We start from the raw sequence: 24,720 nt of genomic DNA, 5'->3' as shown, positions 1-24,720 counted from the left end.
AGTAAAAGGATTAGTCCAAGTCAACATGGATTTATGAAAGGGAAATCATGCTTGACTAATCTTCTGGAATTTTTTGAGGATGTGATAAGTAAAATGGATGAAGGGGTGCCAGTGGATGTAGTGCGTCTGGACTTTCAGAAAGCCTTTGATAAGGACCCGCATGGGAGACTGGTGACTAAAATTAGAGCACATGGTATTGGGGGTAGGATGTTGGCATGGATAGAAAATTGGTTGGCAGACAGGGAGCAAAGAGTAGGAGTGAACGGATCCTTTTCAGAATGGCAGGCAGTGGCAAGTGGAGTCCCGCAAGGCTCGGTGTTGGGGCCGCAACTGTTTACCACATATATTAATGATTTGGAAGAGGGAATTAGGAGCAACACTAGCAAGTTTGCGGATGACACAAAATTGTGTGGCAGTGTGAACTGTGAAGAGGATGTTAGGAGGTTGCAGGGTGACCTGGCCAAGTTGAGTGAATGGGCAGATGCGTGGCAGATGCAGTATAATATAAATATATGTGAGGTTATCCACTTTGGTGGCAAAAACAAGGGGGCAGATTATTATCTCAATAGGGTTAGGTTAGGTAAGGGGGAGGTACAGTGAGACCTGGGTGTCTTTGTACACCGGATACTGAAAGTTGGCGTGCAGGTACAGCAGGCAGTGGAGAAAGCTAATGGAATGTTGGCCTTCATAACAAGAGGATTTCAGTATAGGAGTAAAGAGGTTCTTCTGCAGTTGTATAGGGCTCTGGTGAGACCACATCTGGAGTATTGTGTACAGTTTTGGTCTCCTAATTTGAGGAAGGACATCCTTGTGATTGAAGCAGTGCAGTGTAGGTTCACGAGATTGATCCCTGGGATGGCGGGACTGTCATATGAGGAGAGATTGAAAAGACTAGGCTTGTATTCACTGGAGTTTAGAAGAATGAGGGGGGATCTTATAGAAACAGATAAAATTATAAAAGGACTGGACAAGCTAGATGCAGAAGAAATGTTCCCAAGTTGGGCGGGTCCAGAACCAGGGGCCACAGTTTTAGAATAAAGGGGAGGCCATTTAAGACTGAGGGGAGAAAAAAACGTTTTCACCCAGAGAGTTGTGAATTTGTGGAATTCACTGCCACAGAGGGCAGTGGAGGCCAAATCACTGGATGGATTTAAGAGAGAGTTAGATAGACCTCTAGGGGCTAGTGGAATCAAGGGATATGGGGAGAAGGCAGGCACGGATTATTGATTGGGGACGATCAGCCATGATTGCAATGAATGGCGGTGCTGGCTCGAAGGGCCGAATGGCCTCCTCCTGCACCTATTTTCTAACATGGGACCCAACGGGTCCCACTTAGTCTAGTTGCTGTTAAAATTGAAATTGAATTTTTTTTTAAATTAAAAACCTATATTAAGTTCTTTTTTATTTCCATTTTAATAGATTTTACGTGTTCTAAATAACAGTTTTGCTGTTTGTCAATAGAGGTGTGTTGCAGGTGAAGTATCATATCACCCAATTACGTCACATGAAGGAATGAAAAGTGCTTTCAGCATGCAAATGAGCCAAGTCTCTGATTTCCTGTTTAACGCTACAGTTTCCAGTTTTACAATCGAACGTCATAAATTCACGCTGATCAAGTAAAACTGAGCTGCTCAAATCTGCATTCATTTAGTACGTCCATGGTGTAAGGAATGGTGAATCCTTTTGATGAATTTAACTGAACACAACGAAGCAAGAAACAAACCTGAAGCCCTGACAAAAAAAATGTAAGTATGGATTACTTCTTATAAAGTTGGGTATAAAATTGAATGAACAATATACTGTTTAATTTCTTGAAATTAATGAATGAAAAGAAGAAGTGAGATTATTTTCCGAGAGCAAATTAGCAATAGTTTGATAATACTGTGGAAATTTCACAGTTAAATCTTTTTATTGTTACAACAGTAGCAATATTCACGTACATTTTTCTGATATTCCAGATTTAAAGCTCCTATAATTTATTAAAATCAAAAACATCAACCTAGCATTTTCTGCACTGCAATAGAAGTCTTATTACTCCTAATTTAATGAATCGTGAAAACGTAAGAAAATAATGACACAAAAAGAGGCCTTTGTGCTGAATGAGCAAAAGCCATTCTGGCGAATTCCATTTCTAGGCACATTTTGTAGCCCTACAGATCATAGATCTTTAAATAAGGATCCAAAATATTTAAAACTTTACCATCATTTCGGTCCACTCATTTTGGACCCCTGACACTCTCTGAGTGAAATAAATACACAATTGCCGTCTAATCCTTCAGCCAGTTATATTAAATAAATCCACAACAACTATCAAGCTATTGAACACTACAAACTTTAAATAAACTCTGAACTACAAACTGCCTCGATTGCACTAGAAACTTGGGGGAAGAGGGGAGGGGAGGGGAGGTGATTGTTTTTTGTCTTTGCACTATATTGTATGTTTTTTGAACTTCCTTTTGTTGTTTACTATGGTGTCGAGTGAGTCCTCTGTTTACATATTTGTCATGCTGCTGCAAGTCAGAATTTCATTGTTCTGTTTCGGGACATATGATAATAAAACACTCCTGTCTCTTCGCTATGGTTTTTTTTACCCTACTGCCAAGAGATAAAGATACTTCCTATTACTATGCTTAAGCTCCATGCAATGTAATGCACCTTCACTAAGAACCCAACTCCCACCTTCCCAGACTTTTATAACATTATTATTGGAGATTCGCTCATTACCACCTAGACCAGTATTTATTGTCCAATCCTTATTACTCTCAAAGGAGGTATGAGAATGTTCCATGAATTTGAAGGTGCCAAATAAATGCATTGATTTACATTTGGGCTGAGTTTTACACCTGCTGACCTGAGATATATGAATGCCACAGAATGAAGCATTTTTGATTTACAAATCCAATAGCAAGCAACAAGCAACTGGGCAGGTAAGCTCTCTCTATTCTGCTCAAATAATATCTGAAACCATGAGAACATTCCACTTTGCTGCACTGGAATAACATTTTAATCTCCAAGTCTAAATGTCCTCTCTCCCCTCTACATGCTAGTCCTAACGCAGGGTCCCAACCCGAAGTGGTGACTCTTTCTTGCCTCCACAGATGCTGCTCAACCGTGTTGAGTTCCTCTCGCATTTTTGTTTTTAGGTTCAGATTCCAGCATCTGCATTCTGTCAGGTCTCCAAATATCAAATGGCCATTCCGAATGTGATTGCTAATTTCTGGGAATTTATTTGGCCACAGTCCTACGACAAACTAAATTTTTAATGCCAATTATAAAATGAGTTGATGTTTGTGGGGAAGACAGTAAATCTTTCAGGACTGTTGTAAAATGTTTTAAATATGTAGAGACATGGAGAGGCAGAAGCAGAAGAAAGAATGAGGAGGAATTCCTGCAGCAAGGTGGAAGGTTGGAGGAAATTACTGAGGTGCACTAGGGCGAAGGGAATTGGTGATAGGACAGCACAGTTCACAAAATGCTGATGATGACTATTTCAACATGGAAGCTGTTGTTAAAGACCCAAATCTGTTGAACTTGGCAGTTCAATGCAAATGTGAAAGATAAGGAATCTTGCCCCAAGCACCAGTGAGCATTATTGAAGCAGGGTTAGAAATCAAACATGAAGTGAGAATTAAGCAGAGAAATAAAATGGTAGTCAAACACAAGTTCAAACTATTAATGATGTGGCAAAGTGGCACAGACAGACGGGCAATGCTCCTGCCTCACACACAGCTCCAGTGGTTTGGTTCACTCCTGGTGATGTGTGTGTGGCTTTAGAATGGCGAAAGAAACCAGAGCACATGGGAGGGAGAACCACACACACACACGCGCACACACGCACACGCACACACACACACGAACATGCACACTCACGCATGCGCACACACGCACACACACACACAAACATGCACACGAACATGCACACGAACATGCACACGCACGCATACACACGCACACACACACGAACATGCACACGCACGCATGCACACGCACACGCACAAGCACACGCACACGCACACACACACGAACATGCACACGAACATGCACACGAACATGCACACGCACACACGCACACACACACACGCACACGCACACACACACACACGAACATGCACACGAACATGCACACGCACGCATGCACACACACACACACACGCACACGCACACGCATGCACGCACACACACACTCACTATCAAGCTGGTTGAGCTGCTGCCTCACAATGCCAGAGACCTGAGTTCGATCCTGACCTCAGGTGCTATGTGGAGTTCACTTGTTTTCCCTGTTACCCTGTGTGTTTCCCCCAGATGCTCCTGTTTCCTCCTAAATCCCAAAGATGTGCGGGATTGTAGGTTAATTTGCCTATATACATCTCCCCAAGTATGTAGGGAGTAGATGAGAAACTCCTCTTCAACATAAGGGAACCCGAGGGGTAACTTTTTTACACAAAGAGTTGTGGGTATATCGAACAAGCTGCCGGAGGGGTTATCGAGGCAGGTACTATAGCAATGTTTAAGAAACATTTAGGCAGGTACATGGATAGGGTACGTTTAGAGGGATATGGACCAAAAACAGGCAGGTGGGACTAGTGTAGTGTAGTAGTGTAGCATGTTGGACGGCGTGTGCAGGTTGGACAGAAGGAGCCTGTTTCCACACTGTGGCTCTATGACTCTATGACTATAACTCAGTTTTCTTCATGTTTCTCTTTATTGCAGACACAGGCTGGAAATGATGGTTTTGGTAATCCTGGCCTTTTGGCTTTTGCTGCCATTTTCTGTTTCAGCGGTTGAAGCAAACCAATATTGCTCAGCTCAGCCGTCAAAGGTCAGATATCACTCACTTATACATTTCTGAGTTAATCGTTAAATGGAACCAGAAGCAGTATAAAATACTCTCTAACATTCCTGCCTCCATTATCTAAATTTGGCGTCTCTCTTCACTTGTGCCAAACATTATGTGAAGATAGCGCAGCAGAAGGTGGTGACAGTATGTGTAGGCTGGAAGAACATTGGCTGCAGGTAGGATTGCAGAGGTGAATTCATCCACTTTTCAATTAACAAACAATTCATGCACAAATTTGTGAACAAGCACAGATCTTCACAGCCAATGTCATCAGTTTCTGGCAGCACTGAAGACCCATCTTATCCACTTTTCCACAAACACTCATCCATTAGCATGTAAGAGGAACAGCAGATGCTGGTTTACACCTAAAGGAGACTCAAAATGCTGGAGTAATTCAGCGGGTCAGATCTCATCTCTGGAGAAAAGGAATTGGTGACGTTTTGGGTCAAGACCATTTGATCAGTCTGTTAAAGGGTCTGGACCCGAAACGTCCCCCATTCCTTTTCTCCAGAGACGCTGCCTGACCCTCTGAGATACACCAGCATTTTGAGTCTGATGAAGGGTCTTGATCTGAAACATCACCTATTTGTTTTCTCTTGCGATGCTGCTTGACTTGCTGAGTTTCTCCAGCATTATTTGACTCATTCTTTATTGTTGGGATTAAAGTAGTAGAATGAACTGCCACAATTTATCAGTGCAACGGCAGGTTCTGAATGTCAGAGCGGTGTGGCAGAGATATCCAGAGATATTTCATGGACGGGGCTAGTTCAAGTCTGACCATCTCACCCCATTATGATAGTCAAGGGTCTGTCAGTTTTAGATGTTTGCCATGCAGTCCCTTTTAGACCAACCTTCCAGATTTGGAGAAAATGTAAATAGGTGAATGTGGATTTCCTGAATAATGTAAGTACAGATCCCAGTCAGTTTAACCTGAGCCAAAGTTATTTTAGAAGCGTATCCAATGTCATACATTAGCCTTAGTCTTCACCATGGTTCTCAGTCTTTGTCCTTTGTGTTTGTAGACACCATTTGCTAAACACAAAGCTTCTTCCTCCAGGTTCCACTTATGTTTCCAAAATTGTATTGTTCCATACAGTTTAGACATGGACAATTATGAGCTATTTTATTGCTCTGGAATCTGTAGCAAAGGAAAATACACTGAAAATTTTTCCTTCGACAATAACCATATTATCTGTTTAATCTGCAGGACCCCTTTGCTCCATTATTCATGCCGTTTCGTAGATCTGAGTTCGAAGTAAATGGTAAGAAATAAATGATGCGAATAAATTATTTCCTCGTGACAAAGACTTGTTTTTAAATATGATTGCCAGGTCAAATATGAACTGCACAAATGTAGTAATGGAAAAGGATCCGTTCAATAATAATAAAAGTGCATTATTATCTTACTGTTTGCATTTTAGCATTTCATAAACAAATCAATGCAAAAATTGTATGAAAGAAACTTAAAAACTATAAATTGCAGTAAGAAGGAGATTTTATTTATTTGCTGTCTGTGCCTAGACAGGCAGTTGGCATTTAAGTATAGCAATCTACCGCAAGTGATTCTTCAATATGATTTAGAAGTTTTGGTTAAAAAAAAACATTGGGCAGTAAAACACCACAAACTTTGGAGAAAGACTGGATAGACTCGGCTTGTACACGCTAGAATTTAGAAGATTAAGGGGGGACCTTATAGAAACTTACAAAATTCTTAAGGGGTTGGACAGGCTAGATGCAGGAAGATTATTCCCGATGTTGGGGAAGTCCAGAACTAGGGGTCACAGTTTAAGGATAAGAGGGAAGTCTTTTAGGACCGAGATGAGAAAATCATTTTTTACACAGAGAGTGGTGAATATGTGGAATTCTCTGCCACAGAAGGTAGTTGAGGCCAGTTCATTGGCTATATTTAAGAGGAAGTTAGATGTGACCCTTGTGGCTAAAGGGATCAGTGGGTGTGGAGAGAATGGGATACTGAGTTGGATGATCAGCCATGATCATATTGAATGGCGGTGCAGGCTCGAAGGGCCGAATGGCCTGCTCCTGTGCCTATTTTCTATGTGTCTATGTTTCTAACTTTCTTTGCTGTAGTTGTGTAGCAGATGAGGTCTTGTTTGAAATTTCATGCAGAATATGCCATTTAATAGCATATAACATTATTTCTGAATCACAGTCATGAGTCAACATGTAATTATTGAATGGGAAAGAAAACAGAATGGGGGTGGATTTTGTAGTGCTTAATTACTTCTATTTCCATTGATGAATAACGATTTTTTTGCCTGTTTTTCATATTCCAGTTATACGACATGCAAAAAGATTTTACCATGCAGACTTAAATTTTGAATTAGTTAGGCTTACAACTATTGCTGAATATATGAAGAAAATGCTTTATCCTGTTACTGTTAAAATCCCTGGAAGAGATGATTTTCTTGTCATCCTGAATGTTAACATCACAACTGGTAAGTTAGATATGCTTCTCAACCAAGATGCTAAAATATGTGTGCAAAATATTGGAACTTAGGGTCAGTTGTTAATGTTACTCTGGGAAGAATTGCAAATCTACCCAGTAGCTGAAGTTACCCTACTGTTGCTACAACTTTTTAGGAAGGATTTAGGATGATTTGTTTCCACTCTAGTTTTGTGCTTCTGAGACTAACATGGGACTTGTAGATTCTTCTGTAGATAAGCCGGGAGGTGGCAGATAGAGCCAGTGGGTGGGTAATTTGTAAGATGGTGCATATTGTCTGTTCCTTCCTCAAGACTTCTCTGTGCTCCTGATGCAAGTCCTGAAAGTTCCCAATACTTTCCTGAATGCTCCTTCTCAATTTGGACAGTCACATGCCGGGAATTGCCAAGATCCAGGAGGGAAAGTGTAGGAAGGAACTGCAGATGCTGGTTTAGACTGAAGATAGACACAAAAATCTGGAGTAACTCAGCAGGACAGGCAGCATCTCTGGAGAGAAGGAATGGGTGAAGTTTTGGGTCGAGACCCTTCTTCAGTCTTCAGTCTGAAAAAGGGACTCAGCCTGAAACGTCTCCCGTTCCTTCTCGAGAGCTGCTTCAGACAGGAGAAGTGTCTCTACCCGAAACTTCACCCATTCCTTCTCTCCAGAGATGCTGCCTGTCCTGCTGAGTTACTCCAGCTTTATGTTTCTGTCCAGGATGGAATGTTGTACCTCTTCAATGGTTCAATGGTTTCTTTACTATCACATGCGCCAAGGTAGTGAGATCCTTTTTTTTGGCACACAGTTCAGTGAGATTATGTGTAGAACGGAAGTGCAGATGCTGGGTTATACCGAATAAAGACACAAAGTGCTGGAGTAACTCAGCAGTCAGGCAGCATGAAAAAAAGGATGGATAGCGTTTTGGGTTGGGACCCTTCTCCAGACTGAAGTCTGAAGTCTGAAGTCTTGAGCCTGAAGAAAGGTCGCAACTCGAAAAAAAAATCGGCCATCGTTTTTCTCCAGAGAGGCTGCCTAAGAAAGGACTTGCTAAATTACTCCAGCACTTTATGTCTATCTTCAGTGAGATTATTTTCATACAAAACCTCGCTAGCACATAATGATAAGAAACAATCCACTGAGCCTCTTTGCAATAGTTGCCAGGATTTAGTGCCATTTCACAGCCCCAGCTGCAGTTGGCCATCAAGGCCTGTTGTTGCAATCATCTTCTCCTTCTCCTTGCCCGGACCATCTTCAACCCTAGTCCGCCTTCACACTCCAGGGGGAGTTACAGGGGAGAAATAGGTGCAAGTCCAGGTGGGGCACAGGGGCATGGGCGGAAATCCTGGGGGAGAGGGTGGGGGGTGCTGACCCCCCATGTTTTGAGAGGTGGGGGCCAATCCCCCATCCCCTCCCTCCCCCCATGTTTTGTGAAAAATGGTGCAGCAAAACCGAAGCCTCCGATTTCGAGTCGCAACCACAATGTCAACACCGCTCTCCGAAGTCAGGCAGTTCCATGATGGTAAGGCCACAGGCTCTGTGACCGGAAGCCGCCAGCTCCTAGAATCTTGCAGCCCGGGATTGCAGTTCCCAGGCCGGCTCGCCTGCCCCGGGAATGGCTGTAGCGCCCAGATCGGCTCGCTTAGAAACATAGAAACATAGATGCAGGAGGAGGCCATTTGGCCCTTTGAGCCAGCACCACCATTCATTGTGATCATGGAAACATAGAAACATAGAAAATAGGTGCAGGAGTAGGCCATTCGGCCCTTCGAGCCTGCACCACCATTCAATATGATCATGGCTGATCATCCAACTCAGTATCCTGTACCTGCTTTCTCTCCATACCCCCTGATCCCTTTAGCCACAAGGGCCAAGGATCATGGCTGATCATCCCCAATCAATAACCCGTGCCTGCCTTCTCCCCATATCCCTTGACTCCACTAGCCCCTAGAGCTCTATCTAACTCTCTCTTAAATCCATCCAGTGAGTTGGCCCCCACTGCCCTCTGTGGCAGGGAATTCCACAAATTCACAACTCTCTGGGTGAAAAAGTTTTGAGGCAGTGCAGCGTAGGTTCACGAGATTGATCCCTGGGACGGCGGGACTGTCATATGAGGAAAGATTGAAAATACTAGGCTTGTATTCACTGGAGTTTAGAAGGATGAGGGGGTATCTTATAGAAACATATAAAATTATAAATGGACTGGACAAGCTAGATGCAGGAAAAATGTTCCCAATGTTGGGCGAGTCCAGATCCAGGGGCTACAGTCTTAGAATAAAGGGGAGATCATTTAAGACTGAGGTGAGAAAAAACTTTTTCTCCCAGAGAGTTGTGAATTTATGGAATTCCCTGCCACAGAGGGCAGTGGAGGCCAAATCACTGGATGGATTTAAGAGGGAGTTAGATGGAGCTCTAGGGTCTAGTGGAGTCAAGGGATATGGAGAGAAGGCAGGCGCGGGTTATTGATAGGGGACGATCAGCCATGATCACAATAAATGCGGTGCTGGCTCGAAGGGCCGAATGGCCTCCTCCTGCACCTATTTTCTATGTTTCTGTTTCTTTGCTTCCTGTCTGCCAACCAATTTTCTATCCACATCAACACCCTATCTCCAATACCATGTGCTCTAATTTTAGTCATCAGTCTCCCGTGCGAGGCCTTATCAAAGGCTTTCTGAAAGTCTAGATACACTACATCCACTGGCACCCCTTCATCCATTTTACTTGTCACATCTTCAAAAAATTCCAGAGATTAGTCAAGATCCCTTTCATAAATCCATGTTGTCTTGGACTAATCCTTTTACTGCTATCCAAATGCCCCATTATTACCTCTTTAATAATCAACTCCAGCATCTTTCCCACCACCGGTCAAGCTAACTGGTCTGTAATTCCCCATTTTCTCTCTCGCTCCTTTCTTGAAAAGTGGGATAACATTAGCTATCCTCCAATCCACAGGAATTGATCCTGAATCTATTGAACATTGGAAAATGATCACCAATGCGTCCAATATTTCTAGAGCCACCTCCCTGAGGACCCTAAAATGCAGACCATCCGGCCCAGGGGATTTATCATCCTTCAGTCCCATTAGCCTACCCAACAAGTTACAAGTAACAAGTAGCCTTTATTGTCATTCAGACCTTGCGGTCTGAACGAAATTTTGTTGCCTTGCAGTCCTACATATAGTAAAAATGACAAAACACACAATAAACACAAATTAACATCCACCACAGTGAGTTCAACAGGCACCTCCTCACTGTGGTGGAAGGCAAAAGTCTTAAGTCTTTGTCTCATCCCTTCTTATTCTCCCTCTGCGCCGAGGCCGCTGCCGCTGTCCCAGCCGCCGCTGTCGTCCACTGAGCCCGCGGTCGGGTCGAGTGGCCGCTGCCGCCGGAACGTGCCCCAGCTCCGAGTTCTGGTCGCCGCTGCCGCAGCTCCGATGCCGTGTGGCCGCTGCCGCTGCCCCCGCTCCGAGGCCAGGTCGCCTCTGCCGCCGTCCCAGCTCTGAGGCCAGGCCGCGGCTGCCGCTGCCGCCGTCCCAGCTCCGATGCCGGGCGGCCGCTGCCGCTGTCCCAGCTCCGAGGCCAGGCCACCGCTGTCGCTGCCGCTGCTGTCCCAGCTCCGATGCCGGGCGGCTGCTGCCGCTGTCCCAGCTCCGAGGCCAGGCCGCCACTGCCGCTGTCCCAGCCGCCGCTGCCGCTGCCCAGCTATTCTAGTATTACTATTCTATTTCTATACTATTTCTAGTATTGTCTCAGGTCTGGCTGTAGCGTCCATGGTGCCTGAGTGCCCCGGGACTGGCTGTACCTCCCAGATCAGCTCGCCTGCCCTGGGAATGACTGTAGCGCCCAGGTCGGCTCGCCTGCCCCGGTACTAGCTGTAGTGCCCAGGTCGCCTGGTGCCCCAGGTCTGGCCATAGAGCCCAGGTCGCCTGGTGCCCCAGGTCTGGCTATAGAGCCCAGGTCGGCTCGCCTGCCCCGGTACTAACTGTAGTGCCCAGGTCGCCTGTGTGCCCCAGGACTGGCTGCAGTTCACAGGTCACGAAAACAAATTAAAAAAAAAATACACCTGAGGGCCGGATGATTTCAAATTACGGGCCAGAGGTTGCCGACCCCTGTCCTAGAAGTTAGGCCCCATTGTGCGTCCCCCATGTTTTAAAAGTGATTTCCGCCCCTGCACAAGGGAAAGAAGGGGAGGGGAACAAAATAGGGTATAGGTGAAGAAAGGGGGGGGGGGGGGGGAGGTTGGTAGGTAGTTTTGTAGTTAGCTAAAATTGGAGAGTTCAATTTTCATACCTTTGGGTTGCAAGCTACCCAAGGGGAACATGAGGTGCTGTTCCTCCCATTTGCATGTGGCTTCACTCTGTTAATGGAGAAGGCCCAGGGCAGGAAGATTGGTATGGGAATGAGAAGAGGAGTTAAAATGGTTAGTGACCAGGAGATTTGGTAGTCCTTGGCAGACCCAACGCAAATGTTTGATGAAAATCTATGCTTGATCTCGCCGATGTGCAGGAGCCCATATCGGGAACAAAACGCAGTAGATGAGGTTAGAGGCGGTACACACGAACCTCTGCCTGCTTGGCTCAAACTGTACCAGTGTTCAACAGATGCAGAGAAAGTGGGGAATCATTTCTGAAGTATCTAAAGGGTTTCACATCTGTCATTTAGAAAGGTAGCACAGTTAAAAGATATTGGACTTTTAGAAAAAAACATTCGTACAAAGATGCAGCTGGACATTTTCAATATACATACTGAGCTTCTGAAGAGTTGATGCGAGTAAAATCTGAAAATGCCGAAAATGCTCAGCAGGAGATGTGTCAGCTGCAGGAAACAGCTAACATCAGAAAAAGTTCAAGCCTACTGGAATATACAGTACTTAATATGATTAATGCATTTCACCATTTTAATAAGCTTATCTGCTTGCTGTCTTTTTTTAGAATGCAAATACGTGGGGAATGGAAGCAAGTGCACTTTCTGGAATGAAACTTTGCAAAAGGATAGTGAATTTTGCAAAGATTTGCCAGAATGCTCAAATACATCCACGTCTAACTGTAGTGACTTGACCACGGATGAAATAGGTTTCTGCCGAGAGGATGTTTCCAGTCTAATACAAAAAGGTAATCAGTTTCTTTAAACAACAACGAATAACATTTTAAATATATAATCCATTATTTTATTCAAGCAAATATTTTGTTGCAGAATTCAATTAACTTTAAATTTGTTTTTATATTCACAATAAAAACTCAAATGTTCTGATGGTTAATCGACGGGATGCCACCACCAGACCCATCCTACCCTCCCCTTTCAGCATTTTCAAAGGGACATTTCCTTCTGTGACTTTCTGATTCCATCTCCTATTAACACCACCCCCCTTCCCAAGGCATTTTCCCATTCAGCTTCAGGATGTGGAACACTAGGGTATTTACCTCTTCTGTTCATTCCACACAGGAACCCAAAACAATTCTTCCATGTAAAGCAGCGATTCCCTTGCATTTGTTCCAAACTAGTGTCTTAGAAACATAGAAACATAGAAAATAAGTGCAGGAATAGGCCATTCGGCCCTTCGAGCCTGCACTGCCATTCAATATGATCATGGCTGATCATCCAACTCAGTATCCTGTACGTGCTTTCTCTCCATACCCCCTGATCCCTTTAGCCACAGGGGCCACGTCTAACTCCCTCTTAAATATAGCCAATGAACTGGCCTCAACTACATTCTGTGGGAGAGAATTCCAGAGATTTACCACTCTCTGTGTGTTTTTGTTTTTATTAAAACCAAACGCAGATCAAGAGATTGTTTTGCTGAACATCTCCATTCAATTCACAAGGGTAATCCGTCCCCTGTCACTGTAATTCTCCATCTGTGCCTTAATATAATCTCTCTCCCTCCCTCCTTCCCCCCCACCTCCCCCCTTCTCCCCCTTTCCACCCCCCCCCCCCTTCTCCCCACCTCTTCCCCACCTTTTCCCCCTTTCCCAACAATTCTCCTCTCACCCCCCGCTCCCACCTGTTCACCTCTCCCCCCTCTACCCCTCGCTCCCAACTATTCCCTACTCTTCCCCCTCAACCCCCCTCTCCCAACCGTTTCCTTCTCCCCTCCCTCTCTCAACTGTTCCACTCTCCCACCGTCTATTCGTCCCATTACAGGGAGGATGCTGAGACTTTGTCGATGGTGCAGAAGATATTTACCAAGATGCGGCCTGGATTAGAGGGCATAAAAGGGCAACATTTGGATTGTTTTCTCTGGTGTGATGGAGGCTGAGGGAAGACCTAATAGAATTTTATAAAATTATGAGAGGCATAGATATGGTAGACAGTAAGAACCATTTTCCTAGGATGGAAAAAATCAAATATTAGAGATCATAGCTTTAAGGTATTAAGGGCAATGTTTAAAGGACATGTTTTTTTACACAGAGGGTGGTGGGTGCTTGGAATGTGCTGTTGGGGATGGCGATTGAGGCAGATATGGTAGTGGTACTGAAGATACATTGGCATAGGCATATGGATATGTAGGGAATGCAGGGATATAGATCATGTGCAGGCAGATAAGAGTTTGTCTTAACATTATATATGGCACAGACATTGTGGATTGAAGCTCCTATTCCTGTGCTGTACTGTTCTATGTTCTATGTTGTACATTCCATCTGTTTATTTCAGAATTTGGATTCAACTTCATGTGCTTAATGCCTTCATGGACTCATTCTCCCATGCATCTTCCTAATTTTGAATCCCTAATCTGTATTCACCGATCACTTTCCAGGATTCGCCCCACTCCCATCTCTTACCCAACATTCTCTCCCTTTCTACAATCAGTATGAAGAAGGGTCCTGATCTGAAATGTCACTTACCCATGTCCTCCCATGATGCTGCCTGACCCACTGAGTTATTCCATCACTGTGTGTTTCATGCAAGATTCCAGTATAAACTCACGGAGCAGAATAAGGCCATTCGGCCCATCAAGTCTACCCCGCCATTCAATCATGGCTGATATCTCTTTCCATATCAACTCCATTCTCCTGCCTTTGCTCCATAACCCCTGACACCTGTACTAATCAAATATGGAGACTTGTGTCTCAGAATTAATATTTGGCTCCCTAAGCTTTATGCTCTTAAAAGCTCTGAAAAGCTACACGTCATAACTCCCCTTTAAAATGTACCATAAAACTCTGGCAAGGCTTGTTGGTATTTAGCATTAACACATTTTTCTCCAGAGTTTGGTTAAGAACTTTCTGGCATTTAGCCTTGATAAAGGAGATTCTGGTGGAACGAGACTGAGACATGATCCTCAAACTCAAGGGGATAGCGAAATACTGTTTTGAAAATATGTTTTCCTGCCTCATCAACAACACTGTGGGTGCTGGCACCTTCAATTTCACTCCCCAAGGTTATTATTTGTTTGCAGCGCTTACAATGTCAACATTATAACAGTATCTCTATATGCAAAGTATGTACATGCAAAGGATTTAGAGATGCAGATTACCAGGAGGCACAGAAATATAACACAATTAACCTACTCTTGTTAGAGAAAGGAACATTTGTTTGTGCCTTTTCTCATGAAATTGATTTGCATTTTTTATCAAACCATCTATGCATTGTATTATGAACTGGCTCAATGTCATAGGTAGACAAAAATGTTGGAGAAACACAGCGGGTGAGGTAGCATCTATGGAGCGAAGGAATAGGTGATGTTTCGGGTCGAGACCCTGATGTGGGGGGGGGTGGGAAGAAGAAAGGAAGAGGCGGAGACAGTGGGCTGTGGGAGAGCTGGGAAGAGGAGGGGAAAGAGGGAGAAAGCAAGGACTACCTGAAATTGGTGAAAGTAAACTCCCCAATGTGGAGTCCCAAACAATGGTAACAACAACCTGAAATAATATATTGCCTTAGCCAGTGGTGCTGCGTTTCAAACATAGCATTTTGCCAGCACTTCATTTCTTCATCCGTCCCATGTGACTGGTGTGGTGTTGCATCTGCACTAGTGTTTGAATTGTTTGACTAGCCTTGTTGCAATCATGGATCCAGTGCTGTGAGTGCCAGGAGTGCAGGTTGCTTTTATCAGTCCTATGGCATTTTTAAACAGAGTGGGTCTTATGAGTTAATGCCCTTCGATATCTTCATGCAAAATATTATTTTTGGATGGTAGCCAAGAATGTTGATAATTTCCCAAATTTTCTTTCAGTTACGGCAAAAGGCACCTTTACAATGAATCGGCAATACCTTGAGGCCTTTCTAAATAAGTCATCAAAAGATTATCAAGATCTTAAAAATAACCTTACGGCACCGGTATGTACATTTCAATAGAATCCAGTATCAAAGGTACAGAAGAGTAAGCATGACTAATTCCCATGGCCTTTGCCTGAGTCTATTTTATACATACAATATATATATATAATTAAAATCTCTAATTTAGAATCGCATTTCAACATTTCATCTGTTTCTAAGAATCCAATCAGGACAATCGGATTAGATTGGCGGTGCTAGCTCAAATGGCCGAATGGCCTACTTCTGCATCTATAGTCTGTCTATTGTCAATTGTCTATTTAGATTGGGTGTAAGAGAAAAGCACCATTGCCAGCTGATCTGATCAAATGTGATGTTCATAGCTGTAGTTTTATTTCTTGAAAAATATTTCTAGATCTGAATTTTTTGGTTTTGAACATTGTGCCAACATTCTCGAAGTTAAATGATTTGTTTACTTTATGATTTTCTGGTGGTTGTTATTAGTTCAGTGCAATAACCAAAACTCTTCATGTACAATTTAGGCTTGTGTAAGTATATGGCCATGCCTTGCTGACACTGCCTCCCTTCCAGAAGCCACTGACCATGGTCCCACAAGGTTGTCTGTAAGTGGAGGGGGGGGGGGGGGGGGGTCCATCAAGCAGGGTTTCTGCATCCTGAAAATGTGATGGACACTGCTTATTCCATCATGGGTACTGTCCTCCCCACTATTAATAGGATCGATAGAAGGCACTGCAAATATTGAAATCAAGCATATTGGCAATTACTACTGGAATCTGAAATACAGCTGTGGAACTCGCAAATTTGGCCTTCTAAATCCATCAGAAAGTCCCACATTTCCATGCTTAACATGACTTGCACTTAAGTCTGAGACTCAGTGCAGATACAACAATTAATCAGTGGTGATCCAGTTTAAAAATGTCAGCAATTGCTAGCAAGGTACATCCTTAAGTAAATGCTCCAAATCTCTCATCTCTCATCTCTCATAAAATGATACACACAGATGGAAATTATCCAACCCATTTTGCTTATGCCAGGTCAATTAAAGAATCACCGAACTTCAGGAACATTCAGCACAGAAATGAGTTGTTACAGTCCACCTTGTCCCTGCCAACCCTGATGTCTTTCTGTCCCATGTCCACGTCTGCATTAGGCTTGTATCCTTCAAATCCTTTCCTGTCCAAATACATTTTAAAGAAAAATACAATTATTCCCATACTCCTGCTGTTCCATTTCACCCTACAATTATTGTCCTTTAAGTAAATATACTTTTTGAAAGATAATGTGAAATTTGCTGACCTTTCCAATAGTTAGGGGCCAGTATGTAGTGGCCATTTGCAAATAATAACATTGTTAGGTATAAAAACATTTATTTTTTTTCCCCTCATTGTTCTTTTTCTCATTTTCTTAAACTTGCCCTTTGGCTTTGATCTTTCTGCCAGGAAATAAATTCTTCCTGTGTAACCTCTTCTCATTTTGAATAACCCATTTAAATCTCCTCCAAACATCTCTGCTCCACGAGTAGCCTTTCGAGTCCTCTGTAAAGTCCTTCCTTCCTGATGTGATTCTATTAAATCCATTCAGCACCTCTCCTTTCTGCAAACTGCTGTCTTGAATTTGGGCAGATTAATCTACCTGCGGTTTCACCAAAGATTACATTAAATGTGATGACTATTTATAAAAGCAAATATCTCTCTCATTCACAATCTTCTCAACTTGCTCTGCTTGCTGAGTACGCAAAAGGGTTGAGTACCCAAAAATCCAGACACCCCAATAATTTCACACACTTGAAAAAATATTTTTTGAGTTTGAAGTACTGCATTCTTCATTCAATATATATACACAAAACAGGTACAGGTAGATCTGCTATTATGAGGTAATTGCATTCCTAAGAAACTTTGTGTTATTTGGCAATTGTGTCAGAAAATCAATAGTATCAAAGGGGAAAAGGGAGTTCGGAATTCAGGAGTTAACTCACAATAATAAAAATGTTCTCCTGCAGGATTTAAAAAAATAAGCCTTATTTTAATAGCTTTAAGTTTATTTGTATTACTGCAAGATTACAATACTATAGGCTGTATATTACATTGTTTAATAGAGTAGCATTGCACAATTGTCAGAACAAGTAATATCAATTTCAATGGCCATCTGCGAGAAACTGGCAGATTGTGTTCTTAAGAGACAGGGAGATTATATAGAAATCTTTTTTCCCTTCAACTATTTTTATTGCAAAGCAGCTTTTTTTCCACTTCTCAATTTCCATAGTAACAGTTAAGTAATATGCTAGTTTTCAATTTAAATCCATTTTGTTACCCAGTTGGCTGGTATAATAAAAATAGCATTCCCTAATTAATCAATCACTTAATATCCAATTCACGGTATGGAAACACGTGTTGTAGCAGAACTACCTGTACATAATATTTAGTCAAAGTTATTTTGTCAAAAACCAAAAAGGTGAAGATGTCATAGTGAAAAGCTGTAATTGCATTCTAACCAATCAGTGGAAAGACAATACATGATTACAATTGAGCCATCCACTGTGTGCAGATACATGATAAAGGGAATAACGTTTAATAGACATAGACATAGAAACATAGAACATAGGTGCAGGAGTAGGCCATTCCGCCCTTCGAGCCTGCACTGCCATTCAATATGATCATGGCTGATCATTCAACTTAGTATCCCGTACCTGCCTTCTCTCCATACCCCCTGATCCCTTTAGCCACAAGGGCCACATCTAACTCCCTCTTAAATATAGCCAATGAACTGGCCTCAACTACCTTCTGTGGCAAGATATGCAAGATAAAGTCCAGTAAAGTCTGATTAAAGATAGTCTGAGGGTCTTCAATGAGGTAGATAATAGCTCAGGACCGCTCTCTCATTGTCGATAGAATGGTTGCTTGATATCAGCTGGGAAGAAACTGTCCTTGAATCTGGAGATGTGCATTTTCATACTTCTAGACCTTGTGCCCGAAGGGAGAGAGGAGAAGTGGCAGTGATCGGGGCGAGAGTTGTCATTGATTATGATGCTGGCCTTGTCGAGGCAACATGAGATATAAATGGACTCAATGGAAGGTTGCACGCATGCTTATATCTTACAGTGAAAGGATTTTATTTGGATGCTCTTTGTTTAGTTATAGTCAACAACAGTTGATTTTGTCCGTAAATGTTATTCCTAAAGCTAACCTTTACTATTCATTTTATTTGCAGCTTGCCAATTCTTTCAGTAACCTGAAGGGGTACCAGTGTGTCAAAATACTGCAGTTTTGGTAATCTTTTAAAAGTGAATTGAATTAATATTAAATAGCACAAATAATATATTTATTCCAATTCTTCTCCACAACAGTGGTTGCAGGGTTCTCAAGCTCATGCCTGTTTGATATATTCCCTCATAAGAACTCTAAATATCATTGTTCAATATTCATGCCTTCTCTGTGCATTAGCTTTTTCCAAGTATGTTTATTACTCTTAATATTTTGGTGATCGTTTGGATTAAAAAAATTATATCACACAGTGCATCGACTATATGTGCTCAACAGTGGTATTTACCTGGAGAGAGAGAGACTGCAGAGCATATTAAGGTACATTGTGTGGTTGGAAGAGACCATGACTTCTTTCAAAGCCCCTTGTGTGTGTGTTAAACATTTTAATGGTGTCTAACAAAGTGCAATGTACAATAGGTCTGCACCCGCATAGTACATTAGTGGCGCACAGAAGGAGCTGGCCAGGCCTACACAGGTTCTTTGAGGTGAGCATCATCAGAGACGTGCCTGCACTAGTCCCAGCCCATGGAAAATCTGGCAACAGGTAGATGTGTTCAAAGAAAACAATTCTATGTCAAAAAAATCTACCTCTTGCAGAATTTCCCAGCTCCAGACCTGATTGTGACTCGCAGCCGAGCAATCAGTTCGCAACCCAATCTCTCCAATTGATGATCCTGCTACCAAAGCTATCATTGACCCCCTAGCATCCAGCCATTCCCCCTTCTGCTGCTCAACCTGATTTGTGAAACTTTCAACCTCGTCCACGCCCCACCCATTTGGAACTTAGACGCTACCCCTCCATCCCTTCACACAGATTTTCCCTTCTATGTGGTTCTTACCCAATCTGGCATGACTCCCAGGCAGACCCGGTGACCTATCTGCTTCAATCCACAATGGAAAAGTAAACAGAGGAATGGTCATTGAGCATCTTAATCATCTGAGACTTGCTCCGATATGAATAATTTTTCTTTTTTGGAGATGCATCAGGAAAGCAGGCCCTCTGGGGCAATGTTGCAGAGGCCAATTAACCCACAAACCTGCACGTCCTTTGGAATTCAACCATTCAAACTTTTGCTGAGAGAATGGAGCAGCTGGGCTTGTACACTCTGGAGTTTAGAAGGATGTGAGGAGATCTTATGGAAACATATAAGATTGTTAAGGGTTTGGACATGCTAGAGGCAGGAAACATGTTCCCGATGTTGGGGGAGTCCAGAACCAGGGGCCACAGTTTAAGAATAAGGGGTAAGCCATTTAGAACGGAGACGAGGAAACACTTTTTCTCACAGAGTGGTGAGTCTGTGGAATTCTCTGCGGAGGGCGGTGAAGGCAGGTTCTCTGAATGCTTTCAAGAGAGAGCTAGATAGGGCTCTTAAAGATAGCGGAGTCAGGGGATATGGGGAGAAGGCAGGACCGGGGTACTGATTGGGGATGATCAGCCATGATCACATTGAATGGCGGTGCTGGCTCGAAGGGCCAAATGGCCTACACCTGCACCTATTGTCTATTGTCTATTGTCCATTGTCTATTTCATAAAAGATAAATATATCACACTAGGAACAGCAGGAGCTGGTTTACAAAAAAAGACACAACGTGCTGAAGTAGCTCAGCAGGTCACATATCACCTCTGGAGAGATTGGTTGTTTCCCGCTGTCTTGGTCCAGTCTGAAGAAAGGTCCCGGCCCGAAATATCGCCTTTCCATGTTTCCATGTTAAATGATGATAATGGAAAGCTGGCAGCTGAAGGGGGTATTTATGATGGAGGGATGTCCTTTCTCAACATTCCTTGTGGGCCATGAACTGAAGTGCTTCTCTGTGGTATGCCAAGCAAACTTGTTCAGATCCTTGTATCCTGCTGCCTCAAACACGGAGCCCATCCAACCTAACTCCTCCTCCTGACTGATTCAGTCTCTTCCTCCTTCTGTTGCACTCCCTTGCTCCTTCTGTTGCACTTCCTATGATGTGGTGTTGCAGTCTCACCTCCCCTGGGGTCAGCCACTCCCTCAGTCTGGCCAGCTTCAGAATTAAAGGACGTGCTTTCAGGAAGGAGATGAGGAGAAATTTCTTTAGTCAGAGGGTGGTGAATCTGTGGAATTATTTGCCACAGAAGGCTGCGGAGGCCAAGTTAGTTGATATTTTTAAGGCAGAGATATATAGATTCTTGATTAGTACAGATGTCAGAGGTTATGGGGAGAAGGCAGGAGAATGGTGTTAGGAGCGAGGGAGAGATAGATCTGCCATGATTGAATGGTGGAGTAAACTTGATGGGCCGAATGGCCTAATTCTACTCCTGTCACTTATGACCTTATGACTCTGACCAGGAAGAGGAATCACATAATTGTAAACTGGCTCTGCCATTAAATTTCAGACGGGACTTGAGGAAATTCCATTCACGTGGGTTGGCTAACTACGAAACAGCAGCCCCCTCCAACCCACCTCCCACCCCCACCCTCACATTATCCATCTTTGCCTTCCCGTGGGCATCTTGGGGCCCATTGTTTGCAGAATGCAGGAGCCCTGTGCAACAATCTACAAGATCAATGTGTAAGCTCCGCTGTCGGGCAGGAAACCAGCTGACGAATAGCATCTGCTACATCCAACCATGGGGTTGCGTGAAGAGTTAGACAGCACAGAGGGGGGAGTTGTGCGTAATCTCCCTCTGATTCGACACACTTGATCAGTTCGATTCCCAAGTCAGATGCTTCAGTTCCATGTTTCAATCTGAGCAGAGAGATCCTAACTTACTTATAATGATGTAGTATCTACTGGCGCTAAATGGATGTCACACCTCCCTAGAATTACATCTGTTCTGTCCTTCTTTCATCAAGCAAAGGAGTTTAACGTCCCTTACAGTAAGTTGCTATAGCCCTAAATAGGAAGTTTAGCTTGAAAGTTTATTCTTGCTTTGTATTTTACATACCACTAGCAACGGAAGCCTCATTGTGGAGTTTGAATTGAACATCAATGGAGAATTATCATCCAAGGATTTTTTAAGGCAAGCCAAAGATGCGATTTCTCTGATTGGAAGCGAGGTTGACAGCGATTCCTTGAAACTGAAAGTTGATGGTATGAGCTTAATATTGAAATACACGATCAAAAATGTATGATAGTTGCAATTATTTAATCCATACTTACAAGAAAACCGGTCATGTCTCCATTAATATTTGTAAAGTAAACCTTTGGTACTGTGTGAAAATGGCTGTGCCTTAGCATTCAGAAGTACTATTTGGTGAAAAGGCACGTAGTTCTGACAAATGAAATTATGTATTTATTTCTGAAGTTTCAACTGCTCCTGTACTTTAACATTGAGGTTGACGAGGCATAGCCTAGATAAGGATGAGGTTTAGCAGAGTGCTGCAGCACAAACTGAGTCAATACCTAGGCCAGATTTATCCACATCACAGGAAGACCGGGCTAGATTTTATTTCTTGGTGATAACTGGAAAACTTTATTTTTCTCCACGCACAATGAAGGTGCAGCAAGTGTAGGAAATAAATTTTCAGCCTTTTTCCACCAGGGCACCACATCTTAGAGAAATACAACATGGAAACAGGTCCTTAGGCCCAACATCCCCACACCAACCAATTTGCCCCATATACACTGTCCCACCTGCCAATCTTTGGCCCATATTGCACTAAACCTGTCCTATCCATGTACCTGTCTAAATGTTTCTTAAACGCTGTGATGGTACCTGCCTTAACTACCTTCTTTGGCAGCTTGTTCCATACACCCACAACCATTTGTGTAAACATTTTTCCCTCAGGTGCTCATTCATTTCAGATTCAGATTCAGATTCAAACGTTATTGTCATTGTGCAGTGTACAGTACAGAGACAACGAAAAGCAGTTAGCGTCTCCCTAGAAGAACGACAAAGAATATGAGCAATAAATAAATATATTTACGTGCATTCAGTCATAGTAGTGCAATTATTTTTTCCTGGTGAAAGGAGTGTCCGGGGTGGGGGGGGGTGATTGGCAGTCACCGAGGTACATTGTTGAGTAGAGTGACAGCCGCAGGGAAGAAGCTGTTCCTGGACCTGCTGGTCCGGCAACGGAGAGACCTGTAGCGCCTCCCGGAAGGTAGGAGGGTAAACAGTCTGTGGTTGGAGTGAGAGCAGTCCTTGGCGATGCTGAGTGCCCTCCGCAGACAACGCTTGCTTTGGACAGACTGAATGGAGGGGAGCGAGGAACCGGTGATGCGTTGGGCAATTTTCACCACCCTCCGCAGTGCTTTCCGGTCGGAGACAGAGCAGTTGCCATACCATACTGTGATACAGTTGGTAAGGATGCTCTCGATGGTGCAGTGGTAGAAGTTCACCAGAATCTTTCCCCCTTCACCTAAAACCTATGTCCCCTCTTTCTTGATTCCCTTATTCTGGGCAAAAGACTGTGCGTTGACCCAATCTATGCCTCTCATGATTTTGTAAACATCTATAAGGTCACCCTTCATTCTCTTGTGTTTCAAGGAATAAAGTCCTAGCCTGTTCAAACTCTCCCTATTGCGAAGTCCCTCGAGCCCTGACAACATCCTGGTAAATGCTTTCAAGCTTGACAATGTCTTTCCTATAACATGGTGTCCAAAACTGAACACAATGCTCTAAATGTGGCCTCACCAATGTCTTATATGACTGTAACATAACCTTCCAACTGCAATCCTTCTTGAATAGAGGCAAAACATTTTCCACCCTCAAGTCTTCTGGCCGCTCACCTGCATTTAATGACGACTTGTAAATCTCAGCCAGGGAACCTGCAATCTCCTCTTCAACTTCTCACAATGTCCTTGGATTTATCTGATCGGACCCGAATGATTTGTCTACCTTGGCTTTGGAGATTTATCTTCTGTGGCTCTTCTGTGTTATGCACACATAAGTTCTACCATTCACACCACACACTTGTGGCTAATGAACGCACTGACCTGGGAGAAAACTGGAGCTCTCAGGAGAAACCCACATAGTCACAAGTAGAATGTGCAAACTCCACACAGGCAGCACCCAAGATTGGGATTGAACCTGGCTCTCTGGCACAAAGGTAGTGACTCTCTTTCTGCACCATTGTGCTGCCCACTAAGTATAGTAATCTTGGCCGGCAATTAGTTACCAATCAGTGTGCGACACATACTGAAGACATGATAAGTTCCAATTTAATTACATGTACTTCCAATTTTACTGAATTATGGTGTCCAATCATCCATTTATTAAATACCAAATGCCTTCACCGATATTATTGCAGTGATGCCGAGGAGCAGTAATTTCAGAAATGTGTTTCAGATGTGGTGCAAAAATACTTATTCTTTTAACAAACAATTATGTTCTTTTAGGACTACTGAAGATGGAAGTCTATCCTGATATCATTAATTATAAGGATTCTGTACAACTGTCATGTATCATTAAGGACAGGGTTGATGTATCAGAATGGTTCATCAGGGCATCAAGAGAAGAGGAAGATGCCCCCATTGCTGAACGTCTTTATGTCTTCGACGAAGGTGATCAACGCTCTGTCAGCATTCTTTTGATAAAGGCAACTGCAATTTGGAAAGGTAAAGTCAATTACAAGGGAATTCAAACATAGCCCAAGACTTTACTCAGTAATTTCCTGAACTTGATTCAGCTTTTACCACGTTAGCCACATGATTGTTATTTTACTTTAAAAGTTCGTTTTGGTTGTCATTATAGTAAGATGTTCATATGACATATTATTTTCAGAAACTTAGGAGAAAACTTATAGGAATGCAAGGTACCCTTCGCTGAAAACTAGATACCAAGCGGAAATGAAGTCATTGAATCATGGAACTATACAGCATTGAAACAGCCTCTTTGGCCCAACTCGTTCATGCCCACCAAGTTGCTAGTCCCACCTGCCTTTGCCAACCCATATACTTCAAACCTTTCCTATTCATGTACCTGTTCAAGTATTTTTTACATGTCTTAATTGTACCCACTTTTACCACTTCCTCAGGCA

At 43.1% G+C, this 24,720-nt stretch overlaps 1 protein-coding gene and 1 long non-coding RNA gene across 2 annotated transcripts; both read left to right on the top strand.

Annotated features, from left to right (window-relative positions):
* Positions 1-1,665: 1,665 nt before the first annotated feature.
* On the top strand, positions 1,666-6,096 carry LOC116972850. The gene is made up of 3 exons (XR_004411920.1): positions 1,666-1,745; positions 4,711-4,819; positions 6,045-6,096. It is a non-coding gene; the product is annotated as an uncharacterized LOC116972850 (long non-coding RNA).
* Positions 6,097-7,139: 1,043 nt separating this feature from the next.
* Positions 7,140-24,330, top strand: LOC116973762. The gene is made up of 6 exons (XM_033022071.1): positions 7,140-7,293; positions 12,206-12,385; positions 15,445-15,548; positions 18,714-18,772; positions 21,690-21,829; positions 24,080-24,330. The coding sequence occupies exons 1-6, from the start codon at positions 7,209-7,211 to the stop codon at positions 24,328-24,330; spliced, it is 819 nt and encodes a 272-aa protein (XP_032877962.1). The 5' UTR covers positions 7,140-7,208.
* The last annotated feature ends 390 nt before the right edge of the window (positions 24,331-24,720 follow it).

This window comes from Amblyraja radiata, chromosome 5, assembly GCF_010909765.2.
Source record: "Amblyraja radiata isolate CabotCenter1 chromosome 5, sAmbRad1.1.pri, whole genome shotgun sequence".
NCBI lineage: Eukaryota > Metazoa > Chordata > Chondrichthyes > Rajiformes > Rajidae > Amblyraja > Amblyraja radiata.
This window is presented reverse-complemented; position numbering and strand designations above follow the sequence as displayed.